This window comes from Anolis sagrei, chromosome 6, assembly GCF_037176765.1.
Source record: "Anolis sagrei isolate rAnoSag1 chromosome 6, rAnoSag1.mat, whole genome shotgun sequence".
NCBI lineage: Eukaryota > Metazoa > Chordata > Lepidosauria > Squamata > Dactyloidae > Anolis > Anolis sagrei.
The window spans coordinates 53,358,472-53,379,560 of record NC_090026.1 but is presented as its reverse complement, the minus strand read 5'-3'; the positions used below and the strand labels follow the sequence as shown (position 1 = coordinate 53,379,560).

The window sequence follows — 21,089 nt, the reverse complement described above, 5'->3', positions numbered from 1 at the left end:
ACTCAAGATGGGTTTCCATGGCTGAGTGGGGATTCAAGCCCCGGTCTCCAGCATTGTAGTCCTATGCTCAAACCATTCCAAATTAAGAGCCCTTATCTGGAAATCTAAAACGCTCCAAAATTCAAAAAAGAATCCACATTGTTGATAGTGAGTGGTTGGATTAGTGCAGTTTCTGACGGATCTGTGTACCCAAACTTTGTTTCATCAACAAAATTATAGGAAAAATGTTGTCTATACACTCAGACTATGTATATAAGGTGCATATAAAACAATGAATTTTGTCTTTAGACTTGGGTGGCATCTCAAAAGTTATCTCATCATGTACATGCAAGGATTCTAAAATCTGAAAAAAAATCCAAATCAATTCTGGCCCCACGCATTTCAGATGGTCACTCAGCTGCTGCTACACTGGCTCTAAAAACCATTTTTCAAAATTAGTTTCAAGTGAAACATATGAAATATTGATTGAATCCAAGCCTTCATATACTATGCATTTGAGAATAAAACTTTTTCGAAGATTAATTTTTCAGGAAAAATATTTTTAGTCTGGTTTGGTAACAAAATATGAATTAGAGCATTTCATGAAAAATTAACTTTGCCTGGCAATTCAAAAAGCTGTGTTTGCTAGGTTCTTGTGGGTTTTTTCAGGCTATAGGGCCATGTTTTAGAGGCATTTTCTCCTGACATTTCGCCTGCATCTATGGCAAGCATCCTCAGAGGTAGTGAGGTCTGTTGGAATTAGGACAATGGGTTTATATATCTGTGGAATAGCTGGGGTGGGGCAAAGAGCTCTTCTCTGCTGGAGCTAGGTGTGAATGTTTCAACTGACCACCTTCATTAGCATTTGAAGCCCTGGCTGACCCTGGGAAAATCTTTTGTTGAGAGGTGTTAAGATGTGCCTGATTGTTTCCTCTCTGCTGTTTTGCTGTTGTAATTTTAGAGTTTTTTAATACTGGTAGCCAGCTCACACCCAATTAGATGGTTGTACCCTTTGCTCCGAGGATCCCCATCTTGGCAGAAGAAGGATCAGTCTGGATCTAATCTAGCCATACTATAGGGCAGGCATGGATAAACTTCAGTCCTCCAGGAAATGTGGGAATTGACGTCTAAAACACCTGGAGGACTGAACCTTGCTAGAGGGCAACATGTAGCCCGTCTCTTCCCTGCTTTGGCCAGGAACAATCCTCTCTGAAGATGGCCATGTAGCCTTCTTGTATTCTTGAATATTATAACCTGCATTCTCATCTTTAGGCCAACTTTCCTAGGGAGATCAAACTGGCTCCCCGCCTTCTGGCAGAACAACATTCATAAGTTGTTCTGCTTTTGTTCTTGCCCTAATGCAGTGTTTCTCAACCCTCCTAGTGCTGCGACCCCTTAATACAGTTCCTCATGTTGTGGTGACCCCCAACCATAACATTATTTTGCTACTTCATAACTAATTTTGCTCCTGCTATGAATGGTAATGCAATTATCTGATAAGCAGGATGTATTTTCGCTGGATCAAATTTGGCACAAATACCCGATATGCCCAAATTTGAATAGTGGTGGGATTGGGAGGAGGGAGGATTGATCGACCCCCAGGTTGAGAACCACTGCCCTAATGGATATCAGAACAAAACCAGAACAGTTTTACAGTAGTTTGTGTGTGCGTGCGTGCGTGCGTGCATGTGTGTGTGTGTGTGTGTATATATATATATATATATATAGAGAGAGAGAGAGAGAGAGAGAGAGAGAGAGAGAGAGAGTCTTCTAAATCTTTTAAGATAAATTACTGTTTTGAGTTTTTATCATCTTGAGTCCCAGTCCTCAAAAATGGCAGGATAGAAATGAATAAAACATGCCTGGAAGATATTTGACTGAAAATGAGGAACATTTTTTTGAGTCAGGTTTCATGTCCTGGTGTTTTAAAAACCTAATACTGTCTTTATCCCTTTTCAGTTTTGGTAGAAACATATTTTACATTATCAGGGAGTTAATTCCTTGATCTAATTTGTCTTTGTGGACCTTTGTTCAGATAATACTTATTTGAACTCTTAAATTAAGCTACAGAAATTATTGTTTTATATGCTACTTTGCTGGTACAATTTACTTTATGGAAAGTCCTTAATTGTCATTAATTGTTTTTATTATATTATGTAGTGATGTGTTTTAATTCTGTTAAATGTTTATACTGTTTTATATATGCTGTATATTTTGACAGGCATCGAATTTGTGCCTTTGTTTGTAAGCCGCCCTGAGTCCCCCCTCGGGGGTGAGAAGGGCGGGGTATAAGTAACTGCAATAAATAAAATAAATAAATAATTGTCCAAATGAAGACATTGGTCTGAAATGTAATTCTATACATTACTGACTGAGTGGGACATTAAATAAAACAAATCACCACCATTCAGATTTTGTGTCAAATTATCAAAATTAGAATATTGTTATTACATTTATTTATATCCCACTTTACCTCTCCCGCAGGAGACCCAAAGCGGCTTATCATAAAAATAGGCTTGTTATTAATTTTTACTACAGGTAGGATCCTTGTTACAATGAACAGCAACACCTCAGAAGTGAACTCAGTCAAGCATCATTTCCCAGTTATCTTATTTTCTAAATAAATTTTTAAAAAATGATTTGTCTATAAAGATTGCAAGTAGGTAGAAAATAAAAAATTTAAAAATAGAGAAGACCCCAAAGGTCTCAAAAAGAACACGTTCCTTGTTTTTATTGGTCATGTATGCATTACATTTGAAATATAAAAAAGTGTTCCAAAAGTTTCCTAATACAGATTCTCTTATCACCCTCCACCCTGATATTTAGTTTAACAAGCCTTATTCCATAAACAAGACACGGGGCATTCCAACCTGTTCTCCTATCAACAGTTTTGCTTCCAAGTCACCAAAATACACATAAGCTTTAATAAGAAACCACATCCTAAGAAACTTAGCTCAGCTGAACCTACTTGTTGTAATAAATACTAAGCAGCATCTACTCCACCAAAGGATTATTTTAAGGAAGCAAAAAATAATCCTCATTAGCTGTGGAGGGATATAAACTAAGGGGAGTGGTAAATGTTATACAAAATATTTGAACAGCATTATTCTCCACTCATTAAAGTGCTGATAATTGGGTTTTTCTCCTTTCTAACAACTCTTGTTTTGGTTACGCATTCCTTTTTTTACTTCAATTTTTTTCAGTAGGAATAGTGACAACTGAAATGCTATTTTTTAAGGACACCAATAGACAATGGCATGTACACAGACCTTCTGGTATAATTCATAAGCCTTCCAAAATCTTTAAAAGACTGCAGAGTTCTTTGGGAAAATCACTTTTCTTGCTAGTTTTACATGTGACAACAATTCTAGAGCTTCAGTGTTGCAATTGAGGAAAGGAGCTGCTCTAGGAGATCACAGAGGTTTCTTTCCACTAAGTCTCATTTTCAGGCAAATGAGGCTGCGATCCTATCATCAAATACCTGTAAGTCCAAAATGCAAATGGATTTACTATTGGGTTTGATGTATACAAGATTATAATGTAACTCCCTATGGGAAAGGGGTGATTCAAGTGATACTGTAACATTAAACAAATTTTCAGTTCACTTTCTGCCAACTAGCAAAGAAAAGAGACCATGGGCTGTTTGTATCCTAACATGCAATACTAAACATGAGTAATAGATCAGTTTATAAAATTTAAAAATACATATCACACATTCACAGACATATCAGTTATAAGTAGGGCCTTGCGTAAAGATAATGAAGCGCCATTGGCTGGCACGGATGCCTGCAAAATCTGCTCTAGAGCTAGACAGCTTCATTCCTAGGTAGGATTGTTATGTTTCGAGGTGATGAAAATGACCAAATATGTGTTTACACATCTTAAATTGGAATTTTGTAAATCAAAACAACTATGCAGTTTCTTTTTTTGGAACAGATTACTTCCTGGCTTGATTCCCCAGTATCTTCTGAATAATGCTTGGTTTTGGGACACTTCTGTTAGCAAAGTTCTTAGCAGATGCTGCTGCTGGACATGCTCAGTTCATTGTCATGGATACAAAATAACATATGGCAACAATTATGTGACATCAGACCGAAAGCCAAAATAGGCTATGCTTAATTTCACCGTTTCATTCAGAGTTTTATTAACCCACCTTTGCAGAATCTCATTTAGCAAGATCCCCCCAGAGCTGCAAAATCCATTAAAGAACAATGAAATGTACTAATAGCGAGGCAGGAGTGGGGTGGGAGATTAGATTTTGATAGTGCATGAAAGTTGCAGAAATTAGGTTTGTGTTTGTCTTTTGACTTGTTTATAAAATTTGTAAAGGAGCAGCATATCTACTTCTTTAGCTTCATTTTTGTGTTAGGAAATCAAATCAAATACATGAATAGATGTTGAATTCTCTAGTATAAAGCGGTGGGGAAAATCCACAAATAATGCCCATTTTATGTTGTATGTAAAATTACACAAGTAGAAAAAAAGTTATGCTTATTAATAGTTTAATGTATGAAGGAAACATCCAGACTGCTGTATATGAAGGTACATCTGTCACATTAAAGTCTACATAAAGTAGAGCCTCTATACTGACATACTGAAAAGATTTACTTTCTGCTTAGCCATTTCTGTTATGTAAACAATTGTACATTTATCTGCCATTCTAAAACTTCAGGATCAAGTTTACATAATTTTGCTAAATTTCTGTGTATGCCCAGAAGCAGCTTACAGTACTAAAAACCAACCAGCCAAAGAACAGCTTTAACAGAAAGTTTTGTCCAAAATTAAGAATAATCATAAGGGAAAGGAAATGAAACTAAGAGAGGCTAAGTTGAACCATATGATGGTAGGGAACGGGCAGTCACAATGTTCACAGAAAAGGGTCAGTTAGTACGTTCTTCTGCGAAAGCCTACACACTTCAGTCCAGAACAACCGAAGAATGATCAGAGAGCTGAGGAAAAACTGGTTCTTTCGTTTATATTTTTCCTCTAAGCCAGAAGAAAACCTCCTGGCTATGAGAAGTGATCCCTGTTCAGCCAAGCTGGTTCATATGCACACTGTTCATGTGAGGTGTCCACGTTCCAGTCCATACCTAAAGGAAAAGGGAAAAAAAGGGTTTAAGCTCTGCTGTTTCAAACGCACATAACATCTCACTGCAACAAACTCCTATTCTGCTTGGTTCCACATTTAAAAATATGCAGTATGCCTCCATGTAAAGCATCTTGGATGTGCAAATTATTCTGACATTTCCCCATCCCACTCTTGAGACTGCATTATGTACATACACTGCCATCAGCAATGGGCTCAGATAATTTTCAGGGGTAAGCAAACAGAATTTTGATGCCCCCCCAACCAATCATTGAAAAATTATACACACACACACACACACACACACACACACACATATACAGACACACACACTCCTTTGAGGTTCGAAGAGGGCATCGGCGGCGGCAGCTTCCCCCTCTGCTGCTCTGTGCTCCTTCCTCGCCAGGCTGGGCGCCAGGCTTGGGAGCCCAACCTGGCGAGGAAGGCATGGAGCAACGAAGGGGCAAGGAGGAGGGCCTTGGCACCTTCCCCCTCGCCCCTCCGCTGCTCTGTGCTCCTTCCTCACCAGGCCGGGCGCCAGACTTGGGAGCCCAGCCTGGCGAGGAAGGCATGGAGCAACGGAGGGGCAAGGAGGAGGGCCTCGGCAGCTTCCCCCTTGCTCCTCCGCTGCTCTGTGCTCCTTCCTTGCCAGGCTGGGTGCCAGGCTTGGGAGCCCAGCCTGGCGAGGAAGACATGCTCCCTGCATGAGGCCTCTTTTCCTGAGCGCCCGGCAATGCCAGTGCGTGTCCCTCTCCTGGCATTAGGAAGTGTGCGCCCTGCATCGCTCCTCATTCCCCACATACTTCCTAACGCCGGGAGAGGGATGCACGCCGGCATTGTCTCCCTTGGCCTGCGAGGAGAAGAGGAGAGGAAGACAACGTGCATGCACATGTGCACTTGTGAGGGAAGGAGAGAGAGAGAGCTGCCTCTGGGTGTTTTTCAGAGCAGGGGCAACTCAAGAGCGCCCCCCGAGATGCGCTCTCTACGCAAAAGCGTAATTTGCGTACCGCCTTGAGCTGCCCCTGACTGCCATGACAAAAAATCAAAAACTTTTAACAACCTAGGAATAGTACTTCTGTTTTATGAGTCCAAAACATCTGGAGAGCACCAGGCTGCATGCCCTTGCCTTAACGTATCCCCAACATTCTGGCTCCAGGAACTATACAGTAAAGTTCAAGTGTTCACATTCATCAGTCCATCCAATTTGTCTAAAGCAGTAAGATTCTAAGACTTACTGTTTGAGGGCCATTATTCTCTGTAGAATTTGAAACCATCTTTATCAGCGAGTTCCAGGATGGGTCAGCAGCATGAGGTCCATTAAATACAGGACCTCCAGCACCATCTGCAATGGGTGCAACAGGGGGAATCATTGCATTCCCATACACGGAGAAAGGCATGCCCTGACAGAGAAAAAAAAAACAACAAGTAATTCAATATGTATTTTATACAAATATTTATGTCATAGTAACAGAAATTCACTCTGCCTCTATATTAGGAAAATGCAAATTTCCATTCAAGAATTCTAAAACCAGCTTACTCTGGATGGTACAGGGTGCAGCAGCATAACTTCCTTTTTTCAGAACTTAATAAAACCCATTGTATGAATCAGAATTTTTTTTTAAAATGTAGGCGCATACCTAAAGTTTTGAAGATCAAATTAGGTAGGTGACGTCCCCCATTCTCCATACACTGAGTAAACCGATTTCTGGCGTTTGTCATGACTCTTGCCAGCATAGCAGGCGTTATGTTGGCAATTACTTCCTGGATGTTGGTCTTCACATCTTGTAGGGTCCTTGGACGGTTCACATAAACACAGGATTTCAAAAACCCCATAGAAAAAAATCACAAGGGGTCAAATCTCAAGAGCGGGCCAGCCACTCCAAATCCTCCCTAATTGAGATGAGGTGCTCTGGGAAGTGTTCCCTCAAAATAGCCATTGATGCTCTTGAAGTGTGTGCAGTTGCACCATCTTGTTGGAACCAAATGTCCTCTAAGTCCAACCCATCTAGCCGTGGGAAAAAAATTTCCTGTAACATGTTTACATACCGGTCCGAATTCACTGTCACTGCGACTTCATTTTCCTCAAAGAACCAGGGACCAATAATTCCAGCTGAGGAAATTGCACACCACACTGTGATTTTAGGTGAATGCAAAGGCCTTTGATGCAATTTTCGAGGATTGTTGTCAGTCCAGTAGCACATGTTTTGTTTGTTGACGGATCCACACAAATGAAAATGGGCTTCATCACTAAAAAAAAAAAAAAAAAAAAAAAAAAAAAAAAAGCCGTCCCCTGGAACAACTTCAAGAAGAACCTCACACGCGTTCCTCCGAGAATTGAAGTCACGTTCAGAAAGTTCCTGCACAATCACCATCTTGTAAGGATGGAAATGTAGATCATCATGAAGAATTCTCCTAACAGAACGATCGGAAAGTCCAAGGGCAGATGCATGTTTGCGCACAGAATGCCGTGGTGATCTTAACATTGAAACTCTCGCTGCCTCAATGTTCTCAGGTGATCTAATGGGACTCCAGTTCTTCGTCTTGTCGCACTTGCAGTTTGTCTGAATGTAGTGACCCACATCACAATTGATTTCTGGTCCGGGACAGGGGACAATGGGGCTAAATTAATGTGATTCTGAAAGGCGCGCTGGGTTGCAATCACAGAACATTCACTCGAAAAGTAGGCCTCAACGGCAAAAGCACGCTCCTCACTGTTCCAACGCATGATGGCGACTGAATTGTGTCAGGACAAAACTTTATACTCCCGCCTCTTGAACGAGACCACTAGCGCTCCGTTACCTCTTCAACCGACTGAATGGCACGCATTTCAAAAAAGGAAGTTATGCTGCCGCACCCTGTAGATAATTTTTGTTACAATTTCCCTGAGAAATGTTGTTATTGAAGTATACCTGGCAGATATCTGAGTTATTCTAAATCCGGGTAGGCAACTGCACAGGTACAAAGGGCACTTTTATGCCCTGGGACCCTACAGAGCCTGCAAGGACTACCAAAAATTAAAAAAAAACTGTGTAGTTTGTTGTTAAATAGTACATGCAGGTCTTGAAATCTACTGAAAAGGTAGGCTTCTAGGAATAGGAATACACCCTGTTTGGGGATCCGGGAAGTATCAGGGAATGCACACCTTGGGGGCCTACATACACCAAATGCACACTTTTCCAACCCTGTTTTAAATGATCTAATTGTTCACATCACACTTTCCTTTTACCATGCTGCTCTTTAGATTTGCTAGTGGGCAGTTTATGGTATGACTAACACAGACTGTAGTCAGCTATGGAACTTTGCCAGAACAGCCTCCTCCCTGCTGTCTTTCCAGTGGCAGCTAAAACCTTTACTCAGGCAGGCTTATAGAGAAGAAAGTTTGTAAGAATGAGTTGGAAGGGGTGATGTAGGGTACTTGATTTTTTAACTTTTTAATGGATTTTAATTAACCGATTTAATATTATTTTCATCTTTGAATATTGTGGATTTTAAACTGCACTATTTTTTAATGTTAGCTGTTTTGTGTTTCAATCAAGATAAAAGGGTCATATTATTATTTATAATAAGTACTGCAAATGCAAGTGTTGCTTGATTATTTTAGCACTCTTTCCAGATATCTTGGCTTCTACAGAGATGAAGACAAAATGAGGATTGCAACAAGGCCAGCTGGAATATGTATATTTATCTGTTTGAGAGCTGGGTCAGAGAGAGAAAAAACAATATGGCCCACCTAGAAAAGTGGAAAGACTCCAGCAAATGCTCAGGAGGAAAAAAGTGTGGGTTCTTGTGTGGATTAACTGGAACAATATTATGTTTTGTGGCCTGGACTTATACTTACATTAGTTAGTATAAGCGCGATTGGTGGGGACGAGGGATAGGGCTTTCTCGGTAGTGGCCCCTCGACTCTGGAACTCTCTCCCTAAGGACATCAAGCAGGCCCCGTCGCTAGCAATCTTTAGGAGGAGCTTGAAAACATGGATGATCCAGTGTGCCTTTCCAGAATAAGGAAACTCCTAGCATTATGTCCCAATGCACTTTATCAGAGATTTAGTATATCTGCATGCCCACCATCCTCCAAACACCCCACCTGTCATGCCCAGCACTTTTTAATTTTAATTTTAATTATTACATTTGGCCTGGCCATTGTTTTTAACTGCGTTACTGCGTGTTGTTAATGTTATTGCTTGTTTTGTTTTATTTTGCTGTATTGTTGTTGTTGTTGTTTATTGTTGAATTTTGGGCTCGGCCTCGTGTAAGCTGCACCGAGTCCTTCAGGAGATGGTAGCGGGGTACAAATAAAGGTATTATTATTATTATTATTATTATTATTATTATTATTTCCTTCTGCTATTCCATCTTTAAAAGCAAGCCTTGACTTTTTCATTTTTTGAAATGAACAAAATGTTATACAACTGAAAGTTTATCAAAAGAATTAAGAAATATAAATTGACATTCTGAGGCTGAAAAATAAAAAAGTTGGAAAGAAAAAGGGCCACTCCCATTTCAAATGCTTGTCAAAAGGGTAATCTAATCAAGGAATTAGGTCAAATGCCCCTTCTGTTTGTACCAAAACCTGCGCAGAGCAACAATATGCTGCTCATATGAATCAGAATCTGACTCGTATATGACCTTGGTATAAACACAAAATATGCATAGTTATCTACATCAAACAGCCAGAAAGAAATCACGATGTTGCACATGTCCTTCCCCAATGACAGTATATGAAAGAGTTTTTAAAGAAGCGTATTTAAAGATTGTTTTCAGCAAAGCATCATTACCCCAACTTTAGGGAAGTCCATATATCCTGCGGGAACGTGTTGATGGAATGTACCAGAAGGAGTTACAATTCCTGTGCTGTCTCTCTCCATTGCTTGATGTTGTGAAAATACACCTGGATCAGACATTGGCCTGTGAATCATATGATTTCCCATTCCACTGTGACACCAATCTACTTTATCTAGCAAGAAAGAAGTGGGTATATACATTAGTAGCTCATTTTTACCTAAATTATTCAGATGTGGCAGGGAAAAGTTATTGCTCGACAGATAATACCAATGTTTGGCACAACGATCTGGGATGTAAACAAGTGAGACCCAAATTGGTTTTGCTTCAGTTGTTTGTAATGCACCGCAATGTAATATTAGTTGTTAAAATAATAATTCAAATATTTAACTTTTAATAAATTAACAACGAACAATGATGGTGCTACAGAACAAATACAAGTCTTGCCATTCCTATGCCTTAGCTGGCCTCTTGCCATTCCAATCATGGGCTTAACTGCCCTCTAACAAAGCAGCAGAGGATGATATATAAATGTGTACAAGGCAATACCTACCACCTTGATTTCCCCCTATTCCTTCGAAAGACCATATACCACTGTGACCGACTGGAGTGGCTAAGTTGCTCCCTATAACAGAGGGTGTTGTTGTTCCAGTTTGCCTGATACGTGCAGAACGCTCAGTTCCAATGGGGACAGGGACCTTTCTGTCCTGAGACACGCTGTTGGGCTTTTCTGACCCGAGCGAAACAGCCGAAGGTGTTGGAGATGGTGCTCTAACTCCTGCAGATACTGGCTGAGCAGGGGGCTCTAGAGAAAAAGAAATATTCAAACACATTAGAGAAGTTCAACAGTTCTAACATTTCAAGAAAGCAGGCTTCCACCGCAATCTTAGAACTTAGAACAGGAGACTGAACCTCATTGGCTGCTTTTTTTTTTTTTGTCGTGTCAGGAGCGACTTGAGAAACTGCAAGTCGCTTCTGGTGTGAGAGAATTGGCTGTCTGCAAGGACGTTGCCCAGGGGACGCCCAGATGATTTGATGTTTTTATCATCCTTGTGGGAAGCTTCTCTCATGTCCCCGCATGAGGAGCTGGAGCTGATAGAGGGAGCTCATTCACCTCTCCCCGGATTTGAACCTGCGACCTGTCCTGCCGGCACAGGGGTTTAACCCACTGCACCACCAGGGGCTGCTATGTCATAACTAACATCCACCTAACCATATTCTACCCACCAATCTAAATGCTGGGCCAGTTATTTCAGGTATTCACAATTGACTTTCTAAATGTACAATGGAAATAACGATTGGAAGGATCTTTTTGGCAGAGTGCATCACAAGCACAGTTGTCAGGATTCTCATTCCTAAGGAAAAAAAATGAGAGTAATCTGCCACCAAACCAAACTGTATTTTCTATGCAGATTAAATTAAATCGTTTTAATAGTGCAGTATCAGACAGGCTACATCAGGGGTCCACAAACTTTTTAAACAGAGGGCCAGGTCACAGTCCCTCAAACTGTTGGAGGGCCGGATTATAATTTGAAAAAAAAAACATGAATTCCTATGCACAGTATACGTATCTTATTTGTAGTGCAAAATACTCTTATAAACAATACAATCATTAAAATGAAGAACCATTTTAACAAATATAAGCTTATTAGTATTTAAATGGGGAAGTGTGGGCCTGCTTTTGGCTGATGAGATAGGATTGTTGTTGTTGTTGTTGTTGTGTGCTTTCAAGTAGTTTCATATGACTTGGCATATGACTGGATTGACGATTTGGCATATTGTAATGATGTAATGATGATGTTTTTATTGTACTAAGTTGTACTATTTTAATATGTTTTGACCTGTAATTGCTGTTTTATATGATTGTATTTGATATGCACTGTAAACCGACCTGAGTCCCTCGCCGAGGTTGAGAAGGCCGGTATAGAAATCCTCTAAATAAATAAATAATAAATTTCAGACTTAGGTTGACCGTGAGCGTGGGCCGGGTAAACGACCTTGGAGAGCCGTATCCGGCCCCCAGGCCTTAGTTTGAGGACCCCTGGGCTATACTATTAAGCTCTAGTGGATATATTGGAGGCATGACTTGTAACCATTTCAGGATAAAAAAATATTCCAATCAAAGCAAAGTAGAGGCAATGAGAAAGAAGTCGTTCTCCCCTTCTGTATGGCAACACATCCGGAGATTTAATATAATATTGGACTACCCAGAGTTACAATACTTCAACAAAACCAGGTTTTGTTTTGTTTTTGACTAACAACTCACCATTTGATGCAGAGGAACATGGAGGCAATAGGTTGAGTGGGGAGAAATGCTGTCTGTTAAAATTAGCAGCTGCCGGTGCTCCTCCAAGAGGTGCTCCTGGTGCATACACTTGACCACTTGAAATATTTGAGGCAAAATTGCCCAAATGCGTAGAAGAAGGTGTTACAGAACCATATGGCGAATCCATGCTGACAATACCTATCAAATGATTTGCAAAATATTAGTCCTACCAATAATGATATAAGTCTACCTTCTAGTTCCATTCAAATTAAACTCATCAGACCAATGGGTCTGCCAGAAGTGTTGGCTTGCCAGCTTTCAAATTATGTGTCAATTCATTAATAATAATAATAATAATAATAATAATAATAATAATAATAATAATTTATTTATACCCCGCCACCATCTCCCCAAGGGGACTTGGGGCGGCTTACATGAGGCCAAGCCCAACAACACATCAGTAAAAACAAAACAGCAAGCAAATAAAACAGTATAATTAATATAACTCATATATAAACAATAACACACAGAATTTAAAACTTTATGGTCGGGCCAGATGTAATAAATTAATTTTTTTAAAATAAACACTGGGCATGAACAAAGGTAGGATGTATCTAAGCAGGAGGGTTTTAAAAGATAATGTAGGGAGACCAACCCAACAGGTAGTAAAGTGCTTCTGAGGACAATTGCAGAGAATTAATCAGAGCAGGGCATTGTTTCCTTATTCAGGGAAGGCACACTGGAACAGCCACGTTTTCAGGCTCCTCCTAAAGACTGCCAATGTGTTTATTCTAGCTGGTGCTAACAACTGCACTTAGGCCCTAGTTGCAAGTACATCAAAACAGGATACCTATCCAAAATTATATTGTGGGTTCCTTTATGTCTTCACAATCTCAAGATCAACTAGAAGTGGTTGAGAATACCGTGAGTATTTAGCAATCAGTTTCTGCGTCAACTAAAAAAAGCTTTTCTTTGTGTACTTTTCTGACTTGGCATAAATTGTACAAAAATCGACAAAACAGATCCAATGAAAGCAAGGATCTTGTCATTTTACTAATCCAAACATGCAAAATAATGAGATAATTTGTCATCCTTCCATTTTTTTTTTTTGTCGTGTCAGGAGCGACTTGAGAAACTGCAAGTCACTTCTGGTGTGAGAGAATTGGCCGTCTGCAAGGACGTTGCCCAGGGGACGCCCGGATGATTGGATGTTTTTATCATCCTTGTGGGAGGCTTCTCTCATGTCCCCGCACGAGGAGCTGGAGCTGATAGAGGGAGCTCATCCGCCTCTCCCCGGATTCAAACCTGTGACCTGTCGGTCTTCAGTCCTGCCGGCACAGGGGTTTAACCCACTGCGCCACTGGGCTCAATGACACTGAGTTATAATTTCTGTATTGATATTCAACTAGTTTACATTTGTACAGAGCAGATCCAGTTGTTGTTGAGGAGACATATGAACTGTGAGAAGGAAATATGAAATATCTTGATATTCCGTGCTCCAGCTAAACCTTTCTTCCATGAAAAAGGTTCCTACTGCACAGAGAGAATATTTTTATTCCACCCCAAAGGTTTCCAATAATTGGGAAACAATATTCAGGAAGATTAGGGGGTGTTATACTAACCTGATTGCTTGGTGTCAAGTACGCATAAAGATACATATATTGAATTGTGTGATAATATTGTAAAATAAGAAAAGAAAATGCAAATATTCACCTGAGGAATTTGGAGCTGGTCTCTGCAGCGGGGGCCTAAAACCTGGAGCTTTGGAAGTATCTAATTGGTGTATTGTATCTGGGTTTGGCAGAAATGAAGACTTTCCAGGTATAATGGACTCTGGAGCTGTCTGAGATGACAAGACAGACCCACCCCAGAAGGCATGAGCAGAAGCAGGGTTGTTTTCAAACAGTGTGCTGAAGGGTCCAAATGGTAAAGCAGCACTGAAGTTGGTGGCCATAGACTTGTTTGGTGGGTGGACTGAATTTTGAGAAGCACTTTGTGTACTTAAGGTAGAAGGAAGTTGCACTGATGAAGGAACACTATGGGGTCTTTTTATGTGATTGACATTAAGGACAGCAACGGAAGAATTCTGGACAGGAGTGGAATTCTTGTGCACGGGATTTGTTCCATGGGAAGGCAGCCGGATAGCGGGGCTTTCCATTTTAACTGGAGGAGGTTGCTGAGGAGCTCCCACTGACGCCTGAGGCAAAATATAGTTTGCTGGGGAATTCGCGGGTGCATTAGCGGGAGCAACTGCTGGGGCAGAAGAACTCACTGCTACTAAGTTTGGAGGCACAACCATTCGAGGATCTTGTGATGGAACCTGAGGCTGCTGTAGAGGTGGCCTTGCTTCTTGAGAAACAGACCTGAGAGGCTGCGGCTGAGGAGGATGCTCCGAAGAAACACTAACAGAGCCACTGCTTGATTGCCTGTTGCTGGCCAAATTTGCTGCTTCAGCTGCTGGAGGGCTCCTCACTTCCTGATCAGAGGAAGGCACCCCTTTACTTGGAGAACCTGTCACACATTCTGAAGGACTGCTTCTAGAAGCTCTCACTGGCTGGGCTGGTGGAGAAGGGGAGGAAGTGGACGACACGGGATAGTGCTCTTTGGCAGTAGGAAAGGGATATGTGGCATTGGTAGGTGTTGTGCTATTGTTGCTTGCTGTGGTTGCTATTGTGGTCGTGGTGGTGCTGGATGTCTTAACCACAGTGACAAACAGCTGCCTTCGAACTGAAGGTGAGCTGGGGCTGCCACTTGCAGAAGAAACAGGCACAGTAGACACAGCTGAACTTGTGGTAGCTGTTGGACTGGAAGTTGAAGAACCCACTGAATTCACCTGAGAACCACTGCTGTTCTGATTGTTATGGCGAGGCACCGTGTGAGGCTTAGGTGAGTTGGTTGCTCTTGCAGGGCTCAGAGGTCGAACAGGGAAGGGGCCCCAAGTGGACTGGGCTGGTGGGAAAGTTCCTCCAAAATGAGTCATAGGCAATCTTGGAGGACGGATCTGTTGGAAAGTCTGAGCAGCAAGCAAAGCATGTGCAAACTGGGGAGGAGGATATGCTAATGGCAGAGAGACTGGAAACCCAGGCCGCACATTATTCACAGGGTTCTTGACTGTTTTGTGAGTAGATGCGGAAGAAACAGCAGGCACAGAAAGTGCTGTGGAAATCTGAGGCGATGACGAGATTGCTACCGTGGTTGCCTTGCTTCCAGCTACAGAATTGTGAGCAACTGCAGTGGCGGTATGTACCGGCATCCCCGTCTTGGGGTAGGCTGCAGAATTTTTCAAACGATTCTTTGGAATGAGCTCATCAATTTCCTTATCGGGATCCTTAATCAAAGCATTTATGAGCTGTGTTGCTTGTCTTGTTGATTCAGTGCCTCCCCTATTAACAAAATTGAATAAACACATGAGGACCTGACCACTGTTTGCCCATTTACAGATATATTGGCATTTTTTCATATAATAAGAAAATGTACAAAATGGATAAACTTTGAAGATATGAAATTTGACAGCTTTACAGGATTGTATTTGTAGAATAATAGCTTTTTCCAACAGCAATAATCCACAAGTCTGGAATCAAAACAGGGCCAGTGTGAAACAAGCAAAGAAATATCAGCATACTCAGGTGAATCTTGAAATATCCAGAAGTACAAACTGAAATAATAATAATAAACTTTATTTATACCCCGCCACCATCTCCCCAATGGGGACTCGGAGTGGCTTACATGAGGCCAAGCCCAAACAACAAAATTACAATAAAATAAGACTGAAAACGCAAACTGAAAATGCAAACAAAGCACATTATCATAATAACACAAAACATATGAATAAATAACGATATAAAATTACAATAAAACAATCACAATTACAGTGGGCAGGCTACATGTAATGATTAAAAGAAAGACTCATTAAAATTGGTTAAAAACTCAGGCGAGATAAAAGAGAAACACATTGTTTGCAGAGGAGGACTCATTATAGCGGGGATTGTGGGATCAAACTTTCCCACGGGGGGGGGGGGGGGAGGGATGTGTACTCCAATGACAGAAACGTTGAGGCTAAACAATAGTGCGGGATTGAATACCTACTCGCCAAAGGCACAGTGGAAGAGCCAAGTTTTGAGGTTCTTTTTAAAGGTTTCTAGGGTAGGGGCTTTCCTAATTTCTCCCGGTAATGAGTTCCAGAGTCGGGGAGCCACAGAGGAAAAGGCTCTCTCCCTTGTACTTACCAGGCGGGCTTGTGAAAGAAGGAAAAAAAGGAGGAAAAAAGCACGGAGAACTGAGAATGCCCAGTAGCTTTCAAGAACTGCAAAATGTTATTGTCAACTGGAAAAGCAGGCAACTCAGAGAGACATTATTGGTCTGTGTGGGTCTCATATAGTGTCCCGGAAGAATACAAGATCAGTTAGTTAATCCACTAGTAGGAGCTCCTTGATACATCTATTCTGCTAGCTAAAGACCAATAATATACTACATTTAATTGCAGCTATTGCGCATAGCTATAAAAAAAACATTCTGAAATCTGTCTCATATGATGTTTGTTTAGTAACAGTTCCAAGTTAGTTCATATTACTAAAATAAAAAAACCCCTGAATTTGTATTACCTTATTGTTATGATTCTGTCCCCTGTTTTGTCCTTTTGCTTATCAATGTCTATGTGCGCTCCAGTGAATTCTCTGATAGCATTAATATTACAACCACCTCTTCCAATTACTCTGGAAATAACAGTCGATGGAACAGAGACCTTCTTTGATCTAAAAAAAGATATGCATACCAAGTAAAATTGTTTCAGTAAACTTGAAGTTTGGCAGAAGTTAGTAAAGAGTGAGGCTAGGTACATAAATCATGTTGAACAGCAGACTCCCATATCAAGAAGCTTTTTACAGGTAAGTAAACTCACAGAATCACAAAGGTTGGCCATATTTACAAGGGGTATTTTTTAAGTAAGGTCTGTTTTGTTGTAGACACTAGCAGTTCGCGCACATACCGCAACGAGCGTGTGTGTCATGTACTGGCATGCCTCGGGAACAACTGTGCTCAGTTTCCGCTCTGTAGCTAACCTGTACGGTTCTGTTCTGTGCTTTAAAAATGTTTAAGACTATTAACTCACCCGCCGTATGTGAGGTTCTCTCAGTGATACGGTTTTTGTCAGCAAGGAACCTGCCTGCTGCAGAAATTCATCAACAGATTTGTGAAGTGTACGGTGATACTGTTATGAGTGAAAGCAAAGTGCGTAAGTGGGTACGACAATTCAAAGATGGCCGTGACAACATCCATGATGAGGACCGCTCCGGTCACCTTTCTTTGATTACAGACGATTTGGTGGCTTCAGTTGAAGCGAGGATTTGTGAAGAGGGTATTTTAAAATTGGTTCAGAGGTATGATAAGTGTTTGAACAAACTTGGCAACTATGTCGAAAAATAGAGTGAAGTATGTACTTTCCGAAAATAAATAAATTTTTTTGAAATAAACTTTCTTTGTGTACTTATGTTCCAACGGGCCTTACTTAAAAAATACCCCTCGTATTTAGTGGGCCAAAAAGCTACATTCTTGTACATTCTAAGAGATTGTCCTTTTCAGCTAGTTTGTAAGTGAAAAGAAAGGCTGCAGCTATACATGAGACTAGGAATTGAGATGTCAGGGTCAGACTTAGAAAGCCATGGATGAAACTAAGTAATGAAGCACTTTAAAAATGGAAAAAGCTGACAAGACAGAGTAAAAACACAAGCATGGGAAGGACATTCGCCTTCCGCTTGTCTGGTGCTGCCCTAGAAAAAGCTTTGATAGTAATCCATGGCTTATAAGCATAGATATCTGTACATAAAACAATGCAAACAATTACCAGATAAATATGACTTTTGGCAGCAAGATAAAACAACACTAATGTAAAACATTTGAAATGGACTGCCATTGAGGAAAATGAAATTTATCATAGTCACAGAATTTCACTTGCCTTCTTACAACCTCCTTCCACCCTTCTTCCCTCTTCTGACCACGTTTAGGGCTGGCTAAAGTGATTTTTCCATTAGGAGAGGAGAGTGGCGATGGACAAGATTTTGTGCAAGTAGATAAGGAATTATTAGTGACTTCTGTAATAACGTCTGACAACCTTTCACAAGGAAGGGAGTGGGTGGGGGGAAAAAGAAAGAATTGCATGTTAACACAGTGCTTATAAGATCAAAATGCAAGACAAAAGCAGGCACTTCCCCACAGTCTATTAAGTGGCAGTTAAACATCAGAACACTGGAATGGATTCAGTGGACCAAACTCTGCTCAAGCAGGGAGCTTTGAGATGGTAGAACAGAAGCTTTCTGAAGCTCTAGGTGCTCTTACTGCCTATTACAGGGAAAACCAGCTGATCCCCAACCCTTCTAAAACACAGACATGTGCCTTTCATCTCAAGAACAGAGAAGCATCCCGAGCTCTGAGGATCACCTAGGAAGGAATCCCACTGGAGCATTGTAGCGCACCCAAATACCTGGGAGTCACTCTGGACCGTGCTCTTACCTACCAGAAGCACTGCCTGAACATCAAGCAAAAAGTGGTCGCTAGAAACAATATCATACGAAAGCTGACTGGCACAACCTGGGGTTCACAACCAGATACAGTGAAGACATCTGCCCTTGCGCTGTGCTACTCTGCTGCTGAGTATGCATGCCCAGTGTGGAATACATCTCACCACACTAAAATAGTGGATGTGGCTCTTAATGAGACATGCCGCATTATCACGGGGTGCCTGCACCCTACACCACTGGAGAAATTACACTGCTTAGCCGGTATTGCACCACCTGACATCCGCCGGGAAGTAGCAGCCAATAGTGAAAGGATCAAGGCAGAGACATCTCCAGCTCATCCCCTATTTGGGTATCAGCCAGCACGTCAACGACTTAAATCTAGACATAGTTTTCTAGGATCTACAGAGACACTCGCTGGAACACCTCAGCAAGCAAGAGTCCAAAAGTGGCAGGCTCAAACCCAGAACCTCAACCAATGGCTGATACCCAATGAGAGACTTCCCCCTGGGCACACAGAGGACTGGGCGACTTGGAAGGCGCTGAACAAACTGCGCTCTGGCACCACAAGATGCAGAGCCAACCTTCAGAAATGGGGCTACAAAGTGGAATCCTTGACATGTGAGTGTGGAGAGGAGCAAACCACTGACCACCTGCTGCAATGCAACCTGAGCCCTGCCACATGCACAATGGAGGACCTTCTTGCAGCAACACCAGAAGCACTCCAAGTGGCCAGATACTGGTCAAAGGACATTTAATCAACTACCAAACTCTCAAATTTTGTATTTGTCTGTTTGTTTGCTTTGTTCTGTTAGAAATGTAATATAATTGTCTGGTTGCCCTGACACGACAAATAAACAAATAAATAAGTGGACCAAATCCAACAGGAATACCTGGAGTTGACCCCATAAAATAAATTAGAGTTTATAGTAATAAATAGCTTCACTCCCAATGATTGTATCGTGTCTGTCGAGGGAAGACTAATGATAGATTTAGCCGTATGCTTTTTAGAATGCAGCTACGGAAATGAATAGGTGTAGCTTAAGTCTGATTGATTTCACCAACTATTATCACTAACCCTGAATCCAAGCAATTACATTTCCCTCAGGCTCAAAAGTTAAATAAACTATTAACATGAAAGATACAATTTAATATTACTTGTTTAGAGAGAAAAAATCAAGTGTGCCATGTTTACACTTAATTAATCTTAATTTAGTGTGATTAATTGACTTAATTTGACATTAAGTTCTGAAAAAATGCACTAAATGATTACTGAAATTGCCAAACTAACCTAAATTGACAGCTTATTGGGGGGAAACCCATATTTTCCTTTAAATTTTCTTGCAAATTATTCACATATCTCACTACCTCTGAAGATGCTTGCCATAGATGCAGGCGAAACGTCAGGAGAGAATGCCTCTAGACCATGGCCATATAGCCCGAAAAAACCTACAACAATCCAGTATTCACATATCTACCATATTTCACCATGTAATAGTCACACTCCCCACTCTGGCCTCCAAAATTGTATTTTGAAGCTCCCTTTATCCAGGGAAGGGGGCGTATCTGCTCCTTTTCTAGCTACAGGGCTTCACTTGTCTGCTGGTCAAGTGAAGTCTTGTAGTTGGATTTTTTTTTCACCACATAATAGTCACACCCTTGTTCTTTGGCAAAAAAGGATAAAAAATATTACTATTATGCAATGAAATACAGTAATCAATAAAAAGCAATACATGATAAAGAGGATAAAAGCCTTAAGGGTTTCCTAAGAGATCAGAATGTCTTTTGAACTCTTTCAGACAGATTGGTTTACAATTCCCATCATCCTCAGTCAGCATGGCCAATGGCATCTTATGTATACAAGAAACACACAGAGACATCACAATGAGAAGACCAAAAATCTTTGGAATGCAACTGGAAGTGGAATGACCTCCCAGACAATATGACAGTGGTATTTTTGTACGATCTGGTGTAGCAATCTCTGCAACCTCTCTCACAGAAGTGAACAACATTGAAATTCTATCTGCAGAACTCGACAGCTGCGGTGTATCATCACTCTATAACAACCTGGGGATGATTTCTATTTTATGTCCCCAACCAATTGCCACAATCATCAAGCTCATTTTATTGTGGGAGGTTTCAATAGCCATAGCTGCGTCTGGGGCTACGATGAAGATGATAGGAATGGTGAAGCAGTTCTAATATGGGTCGACAACAGTAAAATGAGCCTTCTCCATGAAAGTAAATTACCACCATCATTTAATAGTGGCCGATGGAAGCATGGTTATAACCCTGACCTGATTTTTGTAAATGACAGCATAGTCCACCAATGCATTAAAAGGGTATTAAACCCAATACCGGGATTGTGGCGCAGCTGGCTGAGTGTCAGCTGCATTAAGATCACTCTGACCAAAAGGTCATGAGTTCGAAGCCAGCCTGGGTTGGAGTGGGTTTCCAACCAATTGTG

General features: G+C 41.1%; 1 protein-coding gene across 3 annotated transcripts in view; it reads right to left on the bottom strand.

Annotated features, from left to right (window-relative positions):
- Positions 1 to 2,685: 2,685 nt before the first annotated feature.
- The window catches only part of ANKRD17 (ankyrin repeat domain 17), a 143,185-nt gene continuing 124,781 nt past the window's right edge, over positions 2,686 to 21,089 (bottom strand). For all 3 annotated transcript variants that reach the window (XM_060781341.2, XM_060781342.2, XM_060781343.2), the window contains exons 27-34: positions 18,064 to 18,219; positions 16,715 to 16,864; positions 13,827 to 15,496; positions 12,114 to 12,311; positions 10,401 to 10,652; positions 9,844 to 10,022; positions 6,301 to 6,465; positions 2,686 to 5,069 (exon numbers count right to left, since the gene is read on the bottom strand). In XM_060781341.2, coding sequence (XP_060637324.2) covers positions 5,010 to 5,069; positions 6,301 to 6,465; positions 9,844 to 10,022; positions 10,401 to 10,652; positions 12,114 to 12,311; positions 13,827 to 15,496; positions 16,715 to 16,864; positions 18,064 to 18,219 — 2,830 coding nt within the window. In that variant the 3' untranslated portion in view covers positions 2,686 to 5,009. The remainder of the gene's footprint in view (positions 5,070 to 6,300; positions 6,466 to 9,843; positions 10,023 to 10,400; positions 10,653 to 12,113; positions 12,312 to 13,826; positions 15,497 to 16,714; positions 16,865 to 18,063; positions 18,220 to 21,089) is intronic.